Raw genomic sequence first — 21,860 nt, 5'->3', positions numbered from 1 at the left:
TTATATTTATTTACTACACGACATTAATAAATTGCTTCCATTATCTAGTTCTTTAATAAATTTCAAAGCGAATAAATCTAATATTTCGCGCGCATAATTACATAAGTTAGGAATAAATATATAACATTCACAACAAATATTCAAAAATATATAACAAATACTGACGTCATTTTACAACCTTGTTTTTTTATACTTCAACCAATAATACAAGTATGGTATTTTTAATTTTTCTTTTTAACATATATATATATATATATATATATATATATATATATATATATATATACAGTAGTAATGCGTTTTATTTTGCTAATTATGATTCTAGAATTAAATTCTTTCAATTAAATACGATATACATAAATATATATCGTATAGAAAAATGTAATTACTCTGTCTCTCTTTTTCTAAGGCTATATTTTATTCGCATATCCGCGAACAAAAGACATACCTTGAACTATGTGGAATCTCTCAGAGGAATCACATTGTCGATATTGGAATGAAGATTCTTTCGTTGACTTAACGCGTCACATTGATCTCGAAATACTTCCATCTTCGATTGAAGCGCGTTCAACTTTTCTTGCATCGGCAAAGCAAAATTTTTGCTTCGCGCAAGAACGTCGACAGCGTTGTTCAGCAATACCGAATTCATGAGGAACGGCGACGGAATGTCCAGTGAAATTGAGGAGGCGTTAATACTGTTACTATCACCGTATCCTTCATCGATACTCTCGTCGGTTATTCTAGTCACAGATTTCAAATGCTCCTGTAAATCCTGTAAAATGCTTGTTAGTATCAATATCTTTATCGATTGTCTTCTTCATATTTATTGATAATATAGGTTTTAGTGAAATAAATTACCTTGTTTCGTGAGAGAACTTGTTTCAAACACTCGCGCAAAGAATGTTCCGTTTTGTTTTTCTAAATAAAAATAATAAGATTTCAAGTATAATCATATAGAATACAATCTTATATACTATTTATTTAGTCACAAAATTATATATCTTCGTATTAATTGTGTCATAATTACAGATTATGAAAGATAATGATTTTATTAAGTATTATAGTATGAAAATATAAGTACCATGTTATTAAGTTGATCATTCATCTGCTTGCAATGGAGTTTCTGCTCTAAAGTTTTTATTTTAGTCTTCTCTTCTCTGAGCTTCTTCAGCAGAGCACTGTTAGCTTTGTGCGATAAGGTCCTCAATCGTTTATTCTCACTTGCGAGATCCTGCATATTACTCAACTTCTCTTCGGATTCTGCATTTTTGGATTTCAATAACTTGTATTGCGCTATCATCTTGGTCAGCTGTATTCTTAGATGAGATATCGCATCCTCTACCTGACTTTGCTCTCGTTTCGACGTTAATAGGGTAGTTTGCAACGTCTCGTTCTCGGACCTCAATTTCTGTATTTCGAACTGCGTCTTCCGCAATAGATCGGCGGTCTCGTTTTTTTCCACCTCACATTTTTGTATGCTCTCTTCCATAGACGCGATGAAGACTCGTTGCTTGCTCAACGTGTTCTCCATGGACATCCTGGCCATCTCATTGCCCAGCAAACACTGCTCCAGTGTCTTCAGCTCGGTTTTGGTATTTCGCAATTCGTCCTCGGTCGCTTCCAACACCATAGATACGTCTGCTGGACTATCAGTCGAATTTCTATCTGATGTCTCCTGTATCGTATCGATAGATTGGATTCGCAATTGCAGATCCTTCATTGCATTTTGCATCTCCTGCTTTTCCCTCTGAAACTGTTGCACGAGTTCAGTATATTCAATGCTTAGTTTCTTGTAACTAGCGTTTATATCCGCTATTGTCCGCTGCCGTTGTTTTAATATGTTCTGATACGTGTCTATTTCCACCTGCAGACTCTTCTTGCCGGCCATCAGAATATGCATCTGTGATTGGTACCACTTCGCGGAAGCCTCCGCTGTGGAAAGACGACTGTTGGTGTCGGTCAACGTGTTCTGCAGCTTTTGCTTGTCTCGCAGAACCGTTTGCATCTCGACAAACAGTTCGGTTATCTTGCCCTTGAGACCCTGATTCGCGGCGATCCGAGCGTTAAGATCGATCCGCGCATTTTCCAGATCAACGCGCAGCCGCTCGTTCTCGAGTTCCAACAAAGCCACTCGCTTAGACAATTCGATATTCGAGACATCGGGTGTGGACAGGTGTCGCAAATGAAATTCATCAGTAGTTAATTGGAGAGAATCTGTCGAAGTCACCGAGTCCAATTCCCCTCGAAATGAATCTGACAGATTGTCCATTGTGTCGGTTTAATTGCAGATCGACATTTAACTACGAATTGTCACTGTATCCATATCTTTGTCCAGTTTATCATACAGATTGTCACCTGAATGCATACAATAATTAGTGATTAGTAAATATATTTTATAATTATTATACAGTGAAATATTCTGCTTTTGCATAAACTGTATACTTGTTTTATTTTTATAAGGGGATTATTCATCTTTTTAAAACTGAAAAACAGTAATAATATTTGAAAACAATAATTGTTTCGAAAAAGCAACAAGTTTTCTTACAATGACTTGCCAATTCTTTTTTTCAGTAATATCTGAATCTATAAACGCATAATAAATGTCAAAATATAGTCAAAGTTAATCAATGATAGTCGACCTAACCTTTGAAATTTATATTAAAAATTTTTCAATTTTAATTAAATATAAAGATTCTACGTCTTTAAATTACTTTTGAATTAAGATTTTTCTCAGACATTGATTATAAATTACTGACAATCATATAATCGTAACAATGTTATTCCACTATTAACAGATGTGTCTTCTGCAATTTGGAATTTTATCACACGTAAATCAAAAACAGCAGAACGATATACCTTATTCGTAATCTTGTTATCCTTAATTAATTGCATACATCTCCTCGTTTAATTAAAGGCAATATTCAATAATGTTAGCACATCAAATTGTTTATAATCAGCAACAATTGATACGTCAATCACTTCCACTACACAGCGTGCCGCCATTTTGATAAATTTGATTCTGTTCCTTTTTGAATGTAGCCAAATTTATAATTTGCTTTTTTCTATAGGTATATATACATTTTTTCTAAAAGTAGCAAGAGATAATTAAAAACAAAATATATATTGAAAATTTAATTACTGAATATGTTCTTATTTTTATATTAGAGGATAAAATTTTTATTAATTGCATATATGTTTAATCTTTAATTTCTCTTTGTAAATTAAATAAAATATAATTCTGTAACAAATTATAATAAATAAATAAATAAATAATAAGTAAACAAATATATATATATATATATATTTGTTATTGTTATATATTGAATGAGCAAGAATTAAAAATATTTAAATAAAATATATAAGATTTTATATAACTTGTATGTTTCAGAGGCATAAATAAAATTATAATGAAATATTTTTTTTTAGAATAAAATTGCCTAAGTTATACGCACACACAGGAAAGAGGGAATTGATCATAATAATAAGTTTAGTTACTATTTACTATTATGCTAATCTCAATTATTATTATTCTCTGGACATATAGACAATTCACATATGAAAAATAAATAATATTAAATAAGGAAAAAAATATATTCTACATTTCTTGGAATGAAATATTGGAAATAATAAATTCACATATGTAATTATAAGTAGGAGCTGAAAATAGAGCAATTATATTATCCTACTTTGTACTAAGTAAGAGAAAGAAATGACATGAGCTCCTGCGCTTGCTCTCAGATTCTGTTGTAAAGAAATAAAAACAAACATAACAACATAAACATACATCTTAATTTCAAAACTATCATATTTGATATAATAATTTAAGATTAAATAATTGTTTTTTTTCGTCAATCTTGCGATTATAATTACATTAATACCCGAAATTGAAATCACAGAAATGCTAATGTTAAGTTATATATTATTACAGCGAACTGGCAGCTTCCTCCATAGATCTGCACAAACATATAAAAATGGTAGAATTACAAGTTAATTTATAATCCACACATATAAGACATCTTTCAAAAGTCATTCAATGCATTCAATAAGCAATTTATAAATAAACTTACTTATCAATAGTCTTACTAGGAGTTTCATTCAAAGAACCTTGTACAGCAATATCCAGAACAGGTTTTTGTCCTACAAGATGAAACAAGTTATGGAATTAAAAGAATAAAATTAATATTTTAAAAGAAGAAAATTAGAATAAGGTATTTACCATGTGTGTGCTGATACAATGCTGGTGACCAGCTGAAAGTGCTGGGAGTAAGAATATCGTTCGCTGTTATTGCAGTGTTTGTAGGTGACAATGTGCTCTCTTGCGTTAGCGAGAGTGCAGCGGAGCTTCCACTGGCAGTGCAAGCGTTACTTTTTACATCAGATGAAGCATTTTTCCTATGCATTAAAGATATCATTACAAATTAAAATTATCACGTAAGTAAAAAGTAATAAATATAAAAGGATATAAATAAGATGTTCTTTTATTTGTTTCCAAGGATGTTTTGTTTTCCTGCAGTCAACTATATCTTTGTTCTTACCTTAATTTTGCGCTGCACGTCACTTCATCTTTCTGTAATCCCGACGACAAATGAATGGTTTCGAGTAATTGGTCAATTTCGAATATCTTGCTGTTGTTCAAATTCATGCTAGTGGATGAGCTTGGAGAGGACTGACGTCGTGATAATAAATGCTTGGACATAATTTTGTTACTGTCTAAAAGTACTGAAACAAATAATTTTTCTTCTTGTCACTTCTTGTAATCATAAATTGAAAAATAATGTTGCAACAGAAGCTATTAGACTTACATTTGATTTCTTTTAGAAATTTTTGTTTAAAGACAGGTAAATTTATTAATATTTTCTTTTTTCATTTGTTTTGTTTTTATAAAGTTCTTTTGCTCACTATTGATTTAATATCATTTCCTTGCATTTACATAATATCCTTTCACTTACCATTTGGCACTATCAAATCTAGACGTAGACTAGGCGATTCTACATCCTGATTGATTTTATTAATTACTGGCAGTTTTGAGATATCTCTCTCACAGTCTATTGAATTGGAACGTGTTGCCGGCTCGGATCTAGTTATTTGACTACCAGAAGGCATTGTCGCAGCTATCAGTTCCGATCGACAAAAGCTCGACAGTTTATTATATTTGGCCTTAGCACCATAAGTTGCCTGTTGAGAGTGATGTAAAGCGATATTGGGATGTTTCTTATCGCTACTCAGACTTAAATCGTTACAGGCCGCGGTATCTAGTTCAGGATGCTTGTGCGAATAGGCCGCAGTCGCGGTAGATTGTATCGCAGGATTATAATGTGATGGACTGGAACTGTGACGTCGCAAATTCGCCAGCGAACTCCTAGAGTCGCAGCTTTCGTCCGCTTGTTGGCCGAGACATAGGGAGGTCCACGCGGAATTCCTGTCCTGTATCTCGAACAAGTGCAGTAGCATTATTTCCCTCAACCTGAATCAAAAAGTTTTGTTATTATGTATAATTATATATGTATAACCACATAAGATTTGAAAAATTGTTGACAATATTCTCTATCTACTCAAATTTTATCTTAAATATAAATACTTTCTGGATCTAAAGAATCTCTTTTTTTCACAATTAAATAAAAAATGTTTATTTATCTAATAATCTCTTTTTAGGGATTCCATCTTTTTAATAATTTATTATTTAATTATATTAATTTATTATTTAATTATATGCTAATATGTAAGATTAAATCCCTATCATACATTATTTATTTCTATTAAATAAAAAAAACACAAAATTTTGTTTTTGTAATTTAATCAAGCTAAAAGTTGCATTTTATATAAGATTAATAATTCAATTCTATTTAAATAATACTCTTGACATATTTATAATTATATAGTTATTACATTTTTTCTCTCATTGTTCTAATATAATTATATTAAGTATACCTGCATGTATCTGTAACAGTGTTCCTATTGTTCTGTTGTTTCTTACGCTGCTTGTTTTGAACCCATGATGCGAGAGATTCCGCGACTTCAATGTCGTTTTCTCCTAAAAATATTATAATTTATTATTAAAATGCAAATAGTTTTATCTTAATCTTATATTATTTGTTTTAGTCATTTATCATACAGATTTTTCTAATATATATTTTGTATATATTACTATATTTTTATATTAATAAAAAATTGTCATATTTGTATTATACTTTATTAAAAATATATAATAATGATGAATATAATTATAATTTAATATTATATTTGTGATAAATATGTATAATGGATCTTTGTATGTGATTTTTGTATTCCAATAATTAAATAATTTCAAATAAAAATGCAATGTATAAAATAATTTCAAATAAAAATGCAATGTATAAAATATACATGGAAAATTGCACATGATATTGGAATAATTGTATTAATTACAATGATTCAAGATAGAATAAATTTAAAATATAGAAATTTTTATGTATCAAGATAAGAGTAAATGTAGGATCCTACGAAATAGCATAAAAACTATTGGAAATCGTGCACTTGAGATTTTCTTTCACACATTCTTCTTGTTTTTGATTCATGAAGTTTTCGCTTTCAACGTTTTTATCTATCGCACACATTCGTTGTCTTCGCTCATCCCTGGACAATTCTCTGTTCGAACTAGCACCTAATTTTGCAATACATTACTTAACTTTCTGAATTTGCATTTTTATAATTTTAATTAATCGCTAAGATAGTCTTCAATTATTTTGTTGACAATCGATTGACTCTAAGATTTGTTATTTAACACTTTTCTCTTTCGCAATATTGTTATTTTTTATCAGTATACGTTCTATCAGTATACGATATATATTTTGTTTGCGTATGTAACTCGCATACCTGACATCGTTTCGTCGTCCACGTCGTTTTCGTCATTTGTCAGGTCCAAAAGCGTGACGTTGGGCTCGTTGTGCTCACACTCGTCCATAAAAAGGTCGGGTTCGCTCAATTCCTACAAGTGTAGAACAATAGAGGATTATTCTCGACAAAAGTCGCGCAGTAAACGGTTAAAGATTAAAATAGAAAGAATGTATACTCACGCCACTCTCACTACTGCTGCTACTGCTGCTGGACGAGAGATTCAACGTTGACGATAGATAAAACGATGGGGTAGCTGGTACACCAACTGCAGCAGCTTCTTGGCATTCACCTGGCGACGCATCGTTCGTGCAGCGCTGCGCGACTTCGTTTTCCGTCACGGTCAAACAGTCATTGATCCGTTGATTATCAGTCACTGATGATAACGTCGACACGGATAATAAGGGATCACTGGTGCTGTTATTAAACGATAAATTCAACGGCTGCTGACCGACGAGTACGTCACCGGGCGAATAGGGCGATGACGAGAAAGTCAAGTGAATTTTCTCGGCTTGACATTCTCCGAGCGACACATCATTGTTGGTGTGACGTAACAATAGGTTGCTCTCCGTCTCAATGATATTTAGATTGTTGCTGGCACGGTGCGTTTTTAACGATGTTTTTGACAACGTCGGCGTAGTAGATCCGAGAAGATGCATACTTGAGAGATTCAATTCGCACATCGGCAATAACTGATCGTTCGGTATCATTGTGTTGCTGTTATTACTGGGAAGTGTACTTGATATGGATCTATTAGAAACAAAAAATGTATTTCGTTATTGAAAATATTCTCTAGAAATATATTTAAAAAATATATTTAAAAACTTATGATTTTACTTTCAAATAATTGAAAAAATATTAATTTAATCTTTCAAATTTCACTATTTCTATTTCAATCTCCTATCTTTTTTAATTTTCATAATTTTCGATTTTCGAAATCATAACATCAATGATACACATAAACTTTATTGTAACTTAATTCACTTAAAAATTTGGACATTTACCATTGTAGGAGATTGGCCATAAATTGAAACATTCTTCGAGAAACAGTTCGATTAATCTAGTGTAAAACAGACATTGCAATATTATACCTTATTGGTGTTCCATTTGTAGTAGGATATGTGTCAATTGTTCGTATAACGTTCGAATTGGTCATCGAGTCGCCTGCATCCTGTTGTTGTAGTTGTTGTTGTTGTTGTTGTTGTTGTTGTTGTTGTTGTTGCTGCTGCTGCTGCTGCTGCTGTTGTTGCACAGATAAAGATGAAGTGTTTGCAGTTGAACTGCACATTATAGTTCCATTAGTAGCTCTAGTAGCTGTTATGGCATTGCGAGATATTTCTATTGCTAGTCTCTGCAAGTATAAAAAAGTATCTATTAATAAAAAATCAAATATTTATGCAAATAGAAAAAATATTCTAATAAGAAACTGAATAATTTATATAATTGCTTTATATATTATATATCACATATCTTGGAATTATTACACTTTTTTTTAATTACACATTTTTGGACAAACTTGAATATATTTCATAATTGTAATATAAATTCTATTTTAAATATATAATTTACCTCTTTTAATTCATTGATTTGAGTAGTGTATTGATTTTGAAGTGTCAGTAGTTGGCTAATGTACCATTGCTGGTCTCTACAACGTTGGTAAAATGTTGGTGGTCGCACCTGGAATCTATTAAACCAATATTAAATATCATTATTTAATAATCAATTTAATTATCATATTGTTTATAGTTTTTCCATAATAATAACTTTAATTTGTAGCAAAAACTTATATAAAAATAAGACTACCGTGTATTTTTCGTATTATATAAAATTTAAATTTCGAATTTTAAAAAAAGAGGCATAAAAGAAACTCGATATTATTATAGTAATTGGAAAGTATTCTAAATAATAAAAAGATACCTTAGAATGAGAGTATCCAATTCCGTATTTAAGTAACCTTCCGTCGCGAGTAAGTCTAATCTGAAGAATCTATTATATCCCCAACATTCACCAATCTCGAAATCAGATGCAAATTCACGAACGATGTTTTTACTCGTATCACGAGATCCTTGATGTATCATTTCAACTCTGTACTCATATCTACAAAAAGTATTTAAAAAAATCAGACATTTCAGTATTTCGAGTTTTTAAATAGCAGACTTGTATAATTTTCTGTACAATTTATTTTATAGAGATTATATAATCGTCACTTATAAACTCGCGTACTTTGATGTCTCTGGCAGTCCAGCGCTGAGCTCTAAAAATACTGACAAATAATTTCCACGCACAACTCCGTTACCATCCGGATACACCTTCAGTCGCCAGCATAGTCCGTTCACGTGCAACGGCGCCGAATAAACCGGGTCAGCCTTCAGCTGAAGCTGAGTGAAGTTTTGCATGGCAAACGTCGCACTGTCGTAACCTGGTACAATCTCACTGGAATGGAATAAGTCCATAGGAAATGGAAAATATTATCTTTAATTATTATACACACAATATTATGATATAATAAAAATAATTATAAATAAGCATTGCACAAATCTTACCTATGAAAGTCGGCAGGTACGGGCGCGGTGACGAAACTTGTCATTGGCTTCTTGCGAATTTGATATATTTTGCGCGAGAGCTCGGCACTCTTGGCGATTAGTTCGGAGCGTGTGCACGTGTGTAATTGATATTCCACCTCTTGCAGTAGTGCTTCCAGTTGTTCGGTTTCCAAAGTCAACGAATTCTTCTGGCCCATTAAAGTCAGCAGCTTAGCTTTCAATTGAGAGTCCAAGCGAGCAATCATTAATTCGATCGCGTTTCTAATCTCTCTGACCCTCTCGTCTTTCGCCGCTCTTACCGATTCAACATTTCTCTCCTAGTCACAGAATAAACTAAGAATTACAAAATGGATAGATACATATACTTCTGTATTATATTTTAAATCTTTCTTTTCTTTTAGGGGTATAAGCTCGAAATCGCAACTTTATAGGAATGAGAAAAAAACTTTTTTCATTTTTTTTAATGGGGAATATGTATCTATGAAACTCTCGATATTTTCCTATAGTTCGTCAAACATACATACCACTTCTTGGACAAGGCTAATCAGTTCCATCAGTCGTCTATTTAATTGGCCTACTTCAGCTTTGATCTGAGTAACATGTTGCTCGTAAACATCTTCTAAAGGTTTGAAAGTATGTCCTGAATGAGTACCACCCCACAGAGCACATTGATGACAAATACATTTGCGGCAGGTCCAGCAATACACAGATAATTTCTCTTGATGCACTGTGCATCTATAATAATAATTTTTTACACATACAATATAAACATTAAAATATTTTATATAAAATATTTTATATATTATATTATATCTCATATTATATGTGTACTTTAAATATAAATATTTAAAATACAAAATAAAAAGTATATATATGTAAATATTTTCTCAAAACTAATATGAATTTCAAAGCTGAATATATAGAATGCTATACCTGTCTCGATTAGAATCATCGTGTCGATAATTAGATATGCAAACAGCTTGCAGTGTATCAAGCTGTTGAGTCACTTCTTCGACCCAGCGACAATTCACTAATTCATGTAAATGGAGAGAAGCCCGGCAGTGAGGGCACTGGGAACGTTGTTCGGTGAGCCATTTCCTGATACAAGTATAGCAACATAATTTACTGCAGTGCGGACAGAGGTGCGCGTCTCTCAGTTTTTCCATACAAATAAAACATCGGAATACTTCTGCTAATGTCTATAACAGAAAATATGCAAGCTATAAAATTTTTTCTTATTAATTAGTGTTGTATATTTTAATCAACATTAAAAAATGTTAAAAGGTTCAACTAATCAATTACAACAAAATCTTTCTTTCTTTTATTCTAATTAATTATTCAAATAAATTATAGCAGCAAAAGAAGTGCAGTCTTAATGTTTCCTTGAAAAATTTCATTGTAAACAAATTATGATTCTAAAATAATTAAAATACTTAATTCAATTTTATATGTAAAAATGTCTTACATAAAATCATAATAAATTTAATTATCACACCAATCTTACATTACAAAAATTCATTATAAAGAAACACTAATAAGCAAAAGTGTCAGAATTCTAAAATGACAGTTCAATGCTAGGTCAGAGTAAAAATACTGTCATAATACTTTATGAATAAGAAAAATACAATAAAGTATTGCAATTGCAGTTACATTTTAAGAAGTAACATTAGATTCATTCATTTTGAGCGCATTTTTCATAAAACAGAATAAAAATGCAATTAAGAAAGGGATTGTAGGCAACAGCTTCTGTCGCTAACCTCGACGCTATGGTCGTCCATGGTTTTGGACGAGACGGACGGATCCCGGCTGGCCATTTTTTACTTGGAAGAAATATCCGCTGCACGAATTAACGATACACGTTATCGACGAATATTGATCACTTCGTCAAGCGTGAGACACATGTCCCTCAAAAACTGGATCACTGCGACGTGTTTAGTCTAACAAGGACGATCATTCGAAGCATCTTCACGTCGCGATTTCGCGACCAAACTCCAGCACTTCCCTGCAGGTGAAATGTACATATGTATATACATATATATATATATATATATATATATATATATATACATACACTACTGGTAATGCGGAAGTATATACACTTACGTGTTCGAAATTTTTGGCGAAAACCGTTAGCGATCCGTTTTCGCATACAGTTCCGTAAACAGTGTATATGTGTCTCTGGTGACAGGCAACAGGCACAGAGCACAGCAGAAAGAGAAACCTGAGAAACGCCATGAGCTCGTTTTTCTTTTCCCCCCGGGACAGTGGTGCTAACTGGACCCATTTTATAGCCGATGGAACTACATGGCTGGATCCACTTTTCGGTGTGTCATGGTAAAAGGACCGATTGGTTCGAGTCCGTGCTAGATTCACAATTGTGGATCTCAAAATATGAAATATTATGGATTTATATTATAATATATATATATATATATATATATATATATATATATATATAAATTTGTACATATTTTTCATTATTAATTTATATTTAATTATTATATGTCTATAAATATATGCATGTATTTATAATATAGATTTCTATCATTTTTACAATTATAAATAATTGTTCACATCATTGATATAATTTTCAACGAATGTAATAAAGAAATCGTTATACAGTTATACAGTAAGTCATAAGATTGCTTTCGTAAAAGTATTTTACACATTTCGTAATCGCATTTCATGTATTTTAAATGTATCGCATTAAATCGAATAATAATATCATTTTAGTTAAGAAAGTTTACATGTATTTTAGAATCATTTGATTGTTCATATTTTAACGCGTTAAATTTTATTACGTAGTATAGTGCGTATTTGTTACTGTCTGGCGCGAGGAGAGAAAGAAAGAGAGAAAGAGCATACTCGACCTTGTCCTTGACGTCACGCATTCCATAGTAGGAGAGGGGAGACCACGGCGTACGGCGTACGTAACTTGTGACAGCGATTCATTCATTCACTCCGACTTCGGCGGGCGTAGTGCGCGCACGTGTTTTTACTCCGGCGCCGGCGCCAGCACGTGCGTCGTGTGTCTTGCGTTTGCTCACCTCGAGGTCCAATGCGCCGTACATGTTTCCCATGACGATAATACGTAATAATATTATAATAAATCTTAACGTGTTAAAATAAGTCTAAAATGATAAGTCTGAAATAAAATATTGTAGTAACGTTCCACCTTGGTGACATATAGCGCGCTATTGTTTTTGACATTCGTCTCGGCTCTCGGCTCTCGGGTTCGTCGTGATCGCGATCGTTTTTGTTCATATTTCCTGATTTCCCATCCAGTCGATAAATGTTCAAATTGTTGAACATTTATGAAATGAGTGTTCTTCTTGATCCGTCTACCAGCTTTATATGACGTATCGTGTGAACTGTCTATATGATAGACACATATGCTTATCCGAAATCGTGCCTAATGAGTTTGAGTCGGCCTGAGATGCTGACCTGCACGAACGAAAATCAAGCGAACCCCATTCGCGATCGATTCCCTCGATCTTTCGTCTTCTTCCGTTTCGGACTTAACTCTTATTCGGAGTCTGATCGTGCCCGACCGTCGACTCCAAGTATGATTTTCGTGCGTGATGAAATGGGATTTTCGATCGTTACAATATTTAAGAGTGTCGCCAAAGTATCGCGTGTAAAACTGCGGGAGTGCCGTCCAAACTATCGCGCGTTTTTACTTTTGTACAATTTAAAATATTGCGCGATTTTATTTTTGTGCGGTTTAAATAAATTAAAAAAGTATATCGCGCGTATAAAACAATAGATTCTGACGTACCTGACAATCTGTGAGAAGGAGAAGGCCTAGGAAAGGCATTCTGCATCGGCGGAGCAACCCTAGGGTAAAATATTATTTGTATATTAATTATTATAAATTATTTATACAAATCAATTCGGTTTATTTATTTAAATGATTTAAATAAGAGAAAGTAAGAGATAAAAACTTTTAACATAAATCTTATAAAAGTTTTTATTTAAAAAATATTTCTTCTTTTAATTTACAAATTTATTCCATATTTATATATTTGCCTATTATTATATATGCATCGAATATAAAATTTGATGAGTATAATAATAAATTATTGAATGTTAATTATTTTAAATCGCTGCTATAATTTGGATTTTATTTTGTATGTTACAGACAACGTAGCTTTAATGTCGACAACTCCGCTGTTACGTATCAATGTTGGTGAGTGAAAAAAAGATTTTATTTAAAAGCAACGGATTTATGTAGAGATATTGGTAGATAGAAATGTAGATTATAGGTAAATCCGTTGCTTTAACCCTCGGATGGCGGGATAGTGCATTCTAGTGGATTCTGAGTCAATTTTAAATCATAAAAGAATTTCTTTTTATACGTTCTTTTTGTACGTATTATATTTTAAGATAAAATTTTATATTAAATTTTTAATTCATTATTTTGTATCTTTTGTTAAAATAGATTATTTATTATCTATTATAGATTATTTATTATCTATTTGCATATAAAAATTGAAGGAAAAGGAGTAATATTTTTAAATAAAAACATGATATTTATTCTAATTTTGTGTAAGATATACGTGAAATATTTATTTCAATTATATATATGTATATATGAGTTTAAAAGTACAAATCTTTAATGATCCGCCGACGGAGAGATTAATATGCATGTTAATATAATTTATACTTACATCAAAAAAATTATATTCTCATTTTTTATCATAAGAATATTTGACTTATCTTTCCTTAAAATAAGCGTCAAAAGAATGCTCGTAGTTTAAGAGATAAATCCTTCAAAGAGTAGAATAGTTTCAGATATTCTTAATAAGATAATGTAAAAATATATACTGAATGGAATATTTTCTTATCATTATATGTATATTATTTAATATTAGAGATTATTAATTTTAATGATAAATAAAAACAATTTTACAAATGGAGATTTGCTATTTATTAAAACTTTGACAAATTAAATATATACATAATTAATTTACAAATAATATATTTCAAAAAATATAACTTAAAATAGAAAATATTCTTATTAAGAATATTTATTAAAAGAATTTATAAAGTATACATATATTTCAAGAATATAATTTTTTTGGTGTATACATGATTATATTTGACTTTTATGACTTTTGACGATTGAACTTACGTGTCTACAAAATGATTATAATAACATACGATTCTAAATGAGTATAAGTCATCTTATTTACCAGTGATAATAATTAACCGATAATAAGAAGAAATTCTTTTTCCTCGATCTCTGGCTCGTAGAAATCGAGTCAAAATGAGTATAGCCAGAAATAAAGATAAGGCCAACTGGCACAATGCGTAAAAGTATACATATGTGTGATTGCGAATTACCAAATCGTACGTAATCGCGAATTCTCAGTTAGGGCTTTCTAAATTTCGCTTTATTAGAGTTTTTACTGACGTAGTCACTAATTGTAAGTAGAGTAGCTAGGTCTGCTAGGGCTCAAACAGCTAAAAAAATAAAATAAAACAGAGCTATAAATAAAATAAAAATAAAATAAAAATAAAATAAAAATAAAATAAAATAAAATAAAAATAAAAATAAAATAAAAATAAAATAAAAATAAAATAAAAATAAAATAAAAATAAAATAAAATTATAATATAATTAAATTAAATTTAAAAAGCTATAAAATAAAATTTATTTTTAAAGAAAAAAATAAAAATGTAGTATTTTGTAGAGAAATAAAAAAATTAATTAAATATACATTACATATAAAAAAATTGAGAAAAAAATTATAAAAAAAGATTATTATAAATACAAAAACATAAAAATTAAAAATTAAAAATTTAATTTAATTATACAAATGTAAAAAAGTACGACTTAATTGTATAAAATACATTAAAATATTTGCTAAGAATTTCGTTTTAACGTTTTTATTAAGATTATTTAAAAATTTAATTACTTACATTTAGTTTTCATACCAAAAGATAATAACCTTGGTTAATTTCGGGAAACTTATTTAAAAATTTTATAAAATGTCGCAAATATCACTAAAATTTTTTTACATAATATTAAAAATTGTATAAAAACATCAAGATTCGATATTAAACTAATATTTAAATATTGACCTTTTTCTTGTGAATTTGTCGATTGCGCTTTTGATATTGTTGATCGTACAAAAATACAAGTATTTTAAAGTAAAATATAGTAAACTTTAGAATAAAATATTATTGCAGAAAAATATCTACAAAACAAAATATCATTTATCATTTTAGACGCATTTAACAAATTTTACATTAATCAGTGTTTTACTTGTCAAAAAGATCTTAATCTGATCTAATCGTTGAGCCAATTATCCTTCATTGAATGCGACGATAACGCGATTAATTTAAGGATTATAAAATTCATTTTATTTTATTTTACAAAATTGTCCAAACAAAATACATACCTATCTTAGTTTAGATTACGAAAATCGTATAAAATTATACAGTTGAGAATAAATTGACCGTTAGATTTTATATCCGCGTTCGATTCCTCACGAATATTATAATTACAGATTCTGAAATGTGCTCCAAATGTCGAAATATTTTTATTGTTGCGTAAAATGATATATATCGCGTGCGCGCACCTTGTGTTTCAATTATTATAGATTACGTATATTACAATTAAATATTATAACTGTCAATTTATAAGTGATTATATCATTAATCAATGATCATTGTGTATACATTTGTGAAAATTAAATCGTGCTATATTTTCTGATTTAATCGTTAGATTAACGTCGAAACTTCATGTATCTTTCAGCGTCGTCGAATATTTTCTTCAAGAAGTTTTACAAATTGCATTCAAATTCTCTTAATTTAATTTAGATTTTCTTAATTAAAAAAATAGATTTATTTAGAAAAATAGATTTATTAATAACGTTTTTTGATCGCGATAGATTATTAGCTACTTTGATCTAAAAATTTCTAAATAATATATTAATAAATTTTATTATATTGGACGCATTTCGGACATTTTTCGGTAATAATTAATTTGTGTAAATTTTTTGTATTAAATTTTGTCAAAAACAATAGCGCGCTATATGTCACCAAGGTCGAACGTTACTACAATATTTTATTTCAGAATCATTTTAGACTTATTTTAACACGTTAAGATTTATTATAATATTATTACGTATTATCGTCATGGGAAACATGTACGGCGCATTGGACCTCGAGGTGAGCAAACGCAAGACACACGACGCACGTGCTGGCGCCGGCGCCGGAGTAAAAACACGTGCGCGCACTACGCCCGCCGAAGTCGGAGTGAATGAATGAATCGCTGTCACAAGTTACGTACGCCGTACGCCGTGGTCTCCCCTCTCCTACTATGGAATGCGTGACGTCAAGGACAAGGTCGAGTATGCTCTTTCTCTCTTTCTTTCTCTCCTCGCGCCAGACAGTAACAAATACGCACTATACTACGTAATAAAATTTAACGCGTTAAAATATGAACAATCAAATGATTCTAAAATACATGTAAACTTTCTTAACTAAAATGATATTATTATTCGATTTAATGCGATACATTTAAAATACATGAAATGCGATTACGAAATGTGTAAAATACTTTTACGAAAGCAATCTTATGACTTACTGTATAACTGTATAACGATTTCTTTATTACATTCGTTGAAAATTATATCAATGATGTGAACAATTATTTATAATTGTAAAAATGATAGAAATCTATATTATAAATACATGCATATATTTATAGACATATAATAATTAAATATAAATTAATAATGAAAAATATGTACAAATTTATATATATATATATATATATATATTATAATATAAATCCATAATATTTCATATTTTGAGATCCACAATTGTGAATCTAGCACGGACTCGAACCAATCGGTCCTTTTACCATGACACACCGAAAAGTGGATCCAGCCATGTAGTTCCATCGGCTATAAAATGGATCTAGTTAGCGCCACTGTCCCGAGGGGAAAAGAAAAACAAGCTCATGGCGTCTCTCAGGTTTCTCTCTGGTCAAAGGATAGGAAGATAAGTGACAAAATATGCGCGTGCGTACAAATTTAAAGCGTATTGACCAATCAGCAAAAGGGGTAAAGATTTCTTTGTTACTGATTGGTCCTGATTTTTACAAACGCTTCGGGGCATTTGTAACGTCAAATGAAACGAATTTATCGAGCGCGTAAAGCAAATGTCAACATATGTATCTATCAATCTATCTTTACCTTGTTTTTTGTTTTTAGTGTATACTAGGATAAGAGAAATTATTCTGTAAAGAATAAGTATCTTTTATTTCTGGGTGCAAAACTCTGCAGTTATATTTGAATTGATTTATTTTTTTTATTTTATTTTCTTGGTATATTTCGACGTATCAAATGAAAGTATAAATAAAGGATATTTGCTAAGGTAAAAAATATATATGCTGATATATACATATATTCCATATATTAATGTGCAAATTGTGTAATAAGTCACAATCATATATAACATTACTTGTTTCAGATTATGAAATAGCGTTTCTATTGTAGATATTAATTAAAAGCAGAACGTAATAATTTATCCACAGGCCTGGATATCATTAAGAGCAAAACCTATCCTACAATTAATGAAAAGCAATACAACACAATGGCTTCAGCATCTAGTACAAGCGCACGCAGCTTGTTCATTGAATCAAAGATGAGACTAGCGGATAGAGTGCAAGTAAATGTTAATAACATTGCTTCTCTCGCCAGACAGATTCAGCGAGGTTCAAAAAGCAGTGAGGTAATACTATCTCTTAGTTTATCTCTTAATTTATTATATTCCTATACATCATGATAGTATGATATTAAACTAATATTTCTATATTATATATGGGATGTTTGTTTTACATATATACAGGATGTCCTGTAATTGATGAAAAACCTGCTAGTGACAAATTCTTGAGATTATTTGGATTCGATTTTTTCTCAGCAAAAATATTGAGAGACATTTTTTGCAAATTTCTAATTTTTATCATTATATATCTTTATAATTAAGCCTTAAATTAAAATTCTATTAAAGTAAACTCTAACTGAAATTAATTGAAGATTATAGTTTTGGTAATTTTTTAACTTTAAAAAGTTTAGTTTGCAAAAAGTGCCTTTTTTTCAATTACTTATAACTCAGAAATTATTGGTGCCTTGACATTTTCGACGAGGAAGATTTGTCTCCAAATGATCTCAAGAATCTATCATTAGCAGGTTTTTACCAATTACAAAACACCTTATATCTATCTATCTGTATATATATATATATATATATATATATATATATATATATACACACACACATACACACACACACACACACACACACACTCATACATACATATTCTGCTATATTTTTATAGATTTTAACACATGCAGCAAAAAACTTTGCACAGCAGGAACATGGATTAGAAATGATAGAATCTAGTTTAAAGAAACTTGCACTTATTAATACTCATTTAGAGTATCAAATGGATGCAATTGACAAAAACTCTGCAATGTTGGAAGAAGTTACCGAGCAAGTACGATCTATGCAACGATAACATATTATTAAAATATAATATATATATATATATATATTTATTATGAGTTGTATTTATAAATTTTATATAAATATCTCTGCAGGATATATTAATGTTTATATATTTATAAATAGTATATAACTGTTATATATTGCAGGATTTGTTAATTATTAATTTTAAGTTTGAAAACACATTAACAATTCAAAAAGGAATAATTTGTTTAGACATAACAACCTGTGTTCTATGATAGACTTTTCATATTATTAAATGTACAAAATTTATAAATTATCTTTAATTTCTGTAATATTTTTATATAAAAAGGAAAAGAGAGATATATATTTATTATTTAATAAATAATACATATTAACAAAATATCATTTATTTTTTATTACAAATGTATAGTAAAAATAATAAGATTTATGTAATATTTCTATCATGATGGATTTTGGAAGAGTAAGAAAAAGAATATAGGAATTATATTAAATAGCACAAATGCGTCAATTTCTTTGCCATTTATTTCAGATAATTAGTTTTTTCAAGTTTAAAATGTTTTATGACGCTTATGTATAGAAACAACAAGGTATGAATTCATAAAAATGCACTTGGTAGATTTTGAAAAATATACATAATGTTAACTCTCTGTGCATAAATTCAACTTATTTCTCTCTTACTAAATTAAAGGCAATATATCATACTGTGTTATACGTTATAATTAAGATGCTTTTGAAAAATGAATTTTAAGTATTGATTTGGTCACTAAAATTCATTTTTATAATATCAAAAAATTGGCATAATGCTAAATTCATCAGGGATAAAGAATATCATAATGACCAGGGCGATATAATAAGTGCACAGCTGGTATGGCACCTTCAGGAAAATCGTGGGCAGTTACTTCAGTTCCTGCACCTCTATCCATATAACGAACTCTAACACCAGTTCCTAAAGCACTACTCATTGCTATAATATGAATATGGTCAGATTCTTTATACATTGGTTCAACTTCCTACAAAAAATATTAATGTATATATATATATTACAAATTTAATTTAGTATAAAAATATTAATCATGTAAAGGAGAATAAAAATGTAAACATTAGTTAGTATCAAGATACAAACTTGATGGCAGAATTCTATAATTGTACGATCCCCCTCAATAAAGTGTTGGTAGAAGTCTGCATCACGTTGCAGCTGACCAGATGTAATTAATCTAAGGTAGACAACGACATAATCAGAATAACCCTGTTCATTAAACAATTTGTGTAACTCCATGTGACTGGACTCTGTGTCACCACCTACTTTGTCAATGACTTCCATAAACTGTAATTTATCAAAATCAATTCATTCATCTTTTGAAATAAACTTACATTACGATACAATTACAATTATGTTATGATACAATCATGTTTATGTAGATGTATATTTATATATATATATATATATATATAAAAGAATTTGTTTCAAAAAAATATATATATATATGTATATATATTTTTGAACATAAATTCTTATAATTTGCATTAAACAGACATTGAAATGTGTATATATATATATATATACATATATATATATATATATATATATATATATATATATATATAAAATCAAAGATTTGTGAAAAAGAGAAACTCTCACCGTATCATGAAAGTCTTCGACTGTGAATTGAGGAAAGCCTAGAGCTACAAGGTTATCCTTGCTTTTTAATGCTAAATCTCGAAATCTATCATATTCTTCCTTATTTCCAATTAATTTTTCCAAATAAGCATAACTAAATGCCCTAAAGAAGCAATTGCCATCAGGTCTAGTTCTCCTAATGTAAGAATATTTTTGAGCCAAGACTTTCGCTTTCGAAAGATATACATCATCTTTTGCATATTCTTGTTCTAAGCTTTTCAATGATTCCTTCTCACCAACTAAAGCTATAGATTCTGAGATCTGAAACATAAGAGATGACTATTGTCTACAGATGTGGAAATCTTTTACAAGAACATCCTATTTATTTAAAAAAAGAAAAAAAACACTAATAATTGTCGCATACATTAATAGAATTTATATTATCAAAAAACTTTAGTACTTAAATGTAGTTATATGTTAATTAAATAATGAGTTGTAAATGATTGTAATATATAAACAAATATCTCGACTTTGCTAAAATTATCATAAAAACAAAATTGATATTTTACGAATAGCTTCTAATTTAAGTATATGTGATAAATTTAATTTTTAATCGCGGGATTATATATATTTTCTCAACAAGATCGACGAAAATCGACACTTTGAATATGATATAGGCTTATTAACCTCCTTCTCGATTCGTCTCTGTTGTTGAAGTATCAACTCATCCTGGTTGATATCTGAAATAAAAATTAGAATAATAAATTACTCGATTAAATTTTCCGATAATAAATAACACTACGAGACCTGTGCTTTCTATAGATTGCTCTTTAAGCGACTTGTCTCCCATATCTCACAAGATTTCGCTAAATTTCACGACGACTGTCAAATTATCAGTCGTAAACAAAAAGCTTGATGTTTCCATGTGAAGTTGAAAAGCCGCTATGTGTTTTGCGTTGGCAACACTGTCAAAGAGAAATTCAATCCCTAGGTATTTTCGTGAAACGCGTTAATGAAGGTGGTCATAATGCGACTGGCCTCGCACAGTCGATACGTATCGCGATGTTCTTCAAATTATAAAAGTGATAAAAGCCTGGAATCCATTTCATATATAATTTCATTATACGAAGACGATGTTGAAGACCGTTTGAGAAACTCATCGCATAAATTAACACAAATATTGGTAATTCTTTCAATAACATATATTTGATTTCTAAATATATATTATCTTATTTGCATATTTAAATTTAAATAATTTAATCAGATTAATTTGTCGTGGATTTTTCTAACAATAATATTTTTTGAGTATAATATAATTTATTT

The 21,860-nt window shown here is 29.8% G+C and overlaps 4 protein-coding genes across 6 annotated transcripts; 1 reads left to right on the top strand and 3 right to left on the bottom strand.

Moving 5' to 3' along the window:
* Nucleotides 1-277: 277 nt before the first annotated feature.
* On the bottom strand, nucleotides 278-3,018 carry LOC140667790 (uncharacterized). The gene is made up of 4 exons (XM_072896051.1): nucleotides 2,857-3,018; nucleotides 1,082-2,355; nucleotides 859-918; nucleotides 278-772 (listed from the first exon to the last, which is right to left on the bottom strand). The coding sequence occupies exons 2-4, from the start codon at nucleotides 2,267-2,269 to the stop codon at nucleotides 455-457; spliced, it is 1,566 nt and encodes a 521-aa protein (XP_072752152.1). The 5' UTR covers nucleotides 2,270-2,355; nucleotides 2,857-3,018; the 3' UTR covers nucleotides 278-454.
* Nucleotides 3,019-3,521: 503 nt separating this feature from the next.
* LOC140666180 (uncharacterized) lies at nucleotides 3,522-11,620 on the bottom strand. The gene is made up of 17 exons (XM_072893090.1): nucleotides 11,517-11,620; nucleotides 11,171-11,415; nucleotides 10,347-10,612; nucleotides 9,938-10,148; nucleotides 9,414-9,730; nucleotides 9,094-9,303; nucleotides 8,788-8,967; nucleotides 8,440-8,554; nucleotides 7,962-8,221; nucleotides 7,053-7,620; nucleotides 6,853-6,964; nucleotides 5,929-6,031; nucleotides 4,950-5,464; nucleotides 4,536-4,719; nucleotides 4,217-4,392; nucleotides 4,068-4,137; nucleotides 3,522-3,953 (listed from the first exon to the last, which is right to left on the bottom strand). The coding sequence occupies exons 2-17, from the start codon at nucleotides 11,225-11,227 to the stop codon at nucleotides 3,923-3,925; spliced, it is 3,375 nt and encodes a 1,124-aa protein (XP_072749191.1). The 5' UTR covers nucleotides 11,228-11,415; nucleotides 11,517-11,620; the 3' UTR covers nucleotides 3,522-3,922.
* A 5,999-nt stretch (nucleotides 11,621-17,619) lies between these two features.
* Nucleotides 17,620-19,173, top strand: Borcs7 (BLOC-1 related complex subunit 7). Of its 3 annotated transcripts, none has more exons than XM_072896775.1 (3): nucleotides 17,620-17,803; nucleotides 17,964-18,160; nucleotides 18,768-19,173. In XM_072896775.1, the coding sequence occupies exons 2-3, from the start codon at nucleotides 18,023-18,025 to the stop codon at nucleotides 18,945-18,947; spliced, it is 318 nt and encodes a 105-aa protein (XP_072752876.1). In that variant the 5' UTR covers nucleotides 17,620-17,803; nucleotides 17,964-18,022; the 3' UTR covers nucleotides 18,948-19,173. The 3 variants fall into 3 exon arrangements, with proteins under 3 accessions (XP_072752876.1, XP_072752867.1, XP_072752859.1); XM_072896766.1 differs by having other exon boundaries at nucleotides 17,621-17,803; nucleotides 17,926-18,160; nucleotides 18,768-19,169; XM_072896758.1 differs by having other exon boundaries at nucleotides 17,621-17,803; nucleotides 17,900-18,160; nucleotides 18,768-19,167.
* Nucleotides 19,174-19,423: 250 nt separating this feature from the next.
* Nucleotides 19,424-21,467, bottom strand: LOC140668109 (ubiquitin thioesterase otubain-like). The gene is made up of 5 exons (XM_072896745.1): nucleotides 21,345-21,467; nucleotides 21,225-21,277; nucleotides 20,559-20,858; nucleotides 20,043-20,243; nucleotides 19,424-19,929 (listed from the first exon to the last, which is right to left on the bottom strand). Exons 1-5 carry the CDS (start codon nucleotides 21,385-21,387, stop codon nucleotides 19,732-19,734), a joined length of 795 nt encoding a protein of 264 aa, XP_072752846.1. The 5' UTR covers nucleotides 21,388-21,467; the 3' UTR covers nucleotides 19,424-19,731.
* Between the last annotated feature and the right edge of the window lie 393 nt (nucleotides 21,468-21,860).

This window comes from Anoplolepis gracilipes, chromosome 1, assembly GCF_047496725.1.
Source record: "Anoplolepis gracilipes chromosome 1, ASM4749672v1, whole genome shotgun sequence".
In the NCBI taxonomy this organism is placed as follows: Eukaryota; Metazoa; Arthropoda; class Insecta; order Hymenoptera; family Formicidae; genus Anoplolepis; species Anoplolepis gracilipes.
Note: the sequence above shows the minus strand (reverse complement) of the source record. Positions and strands in the feature narration are given on the sequence as shown.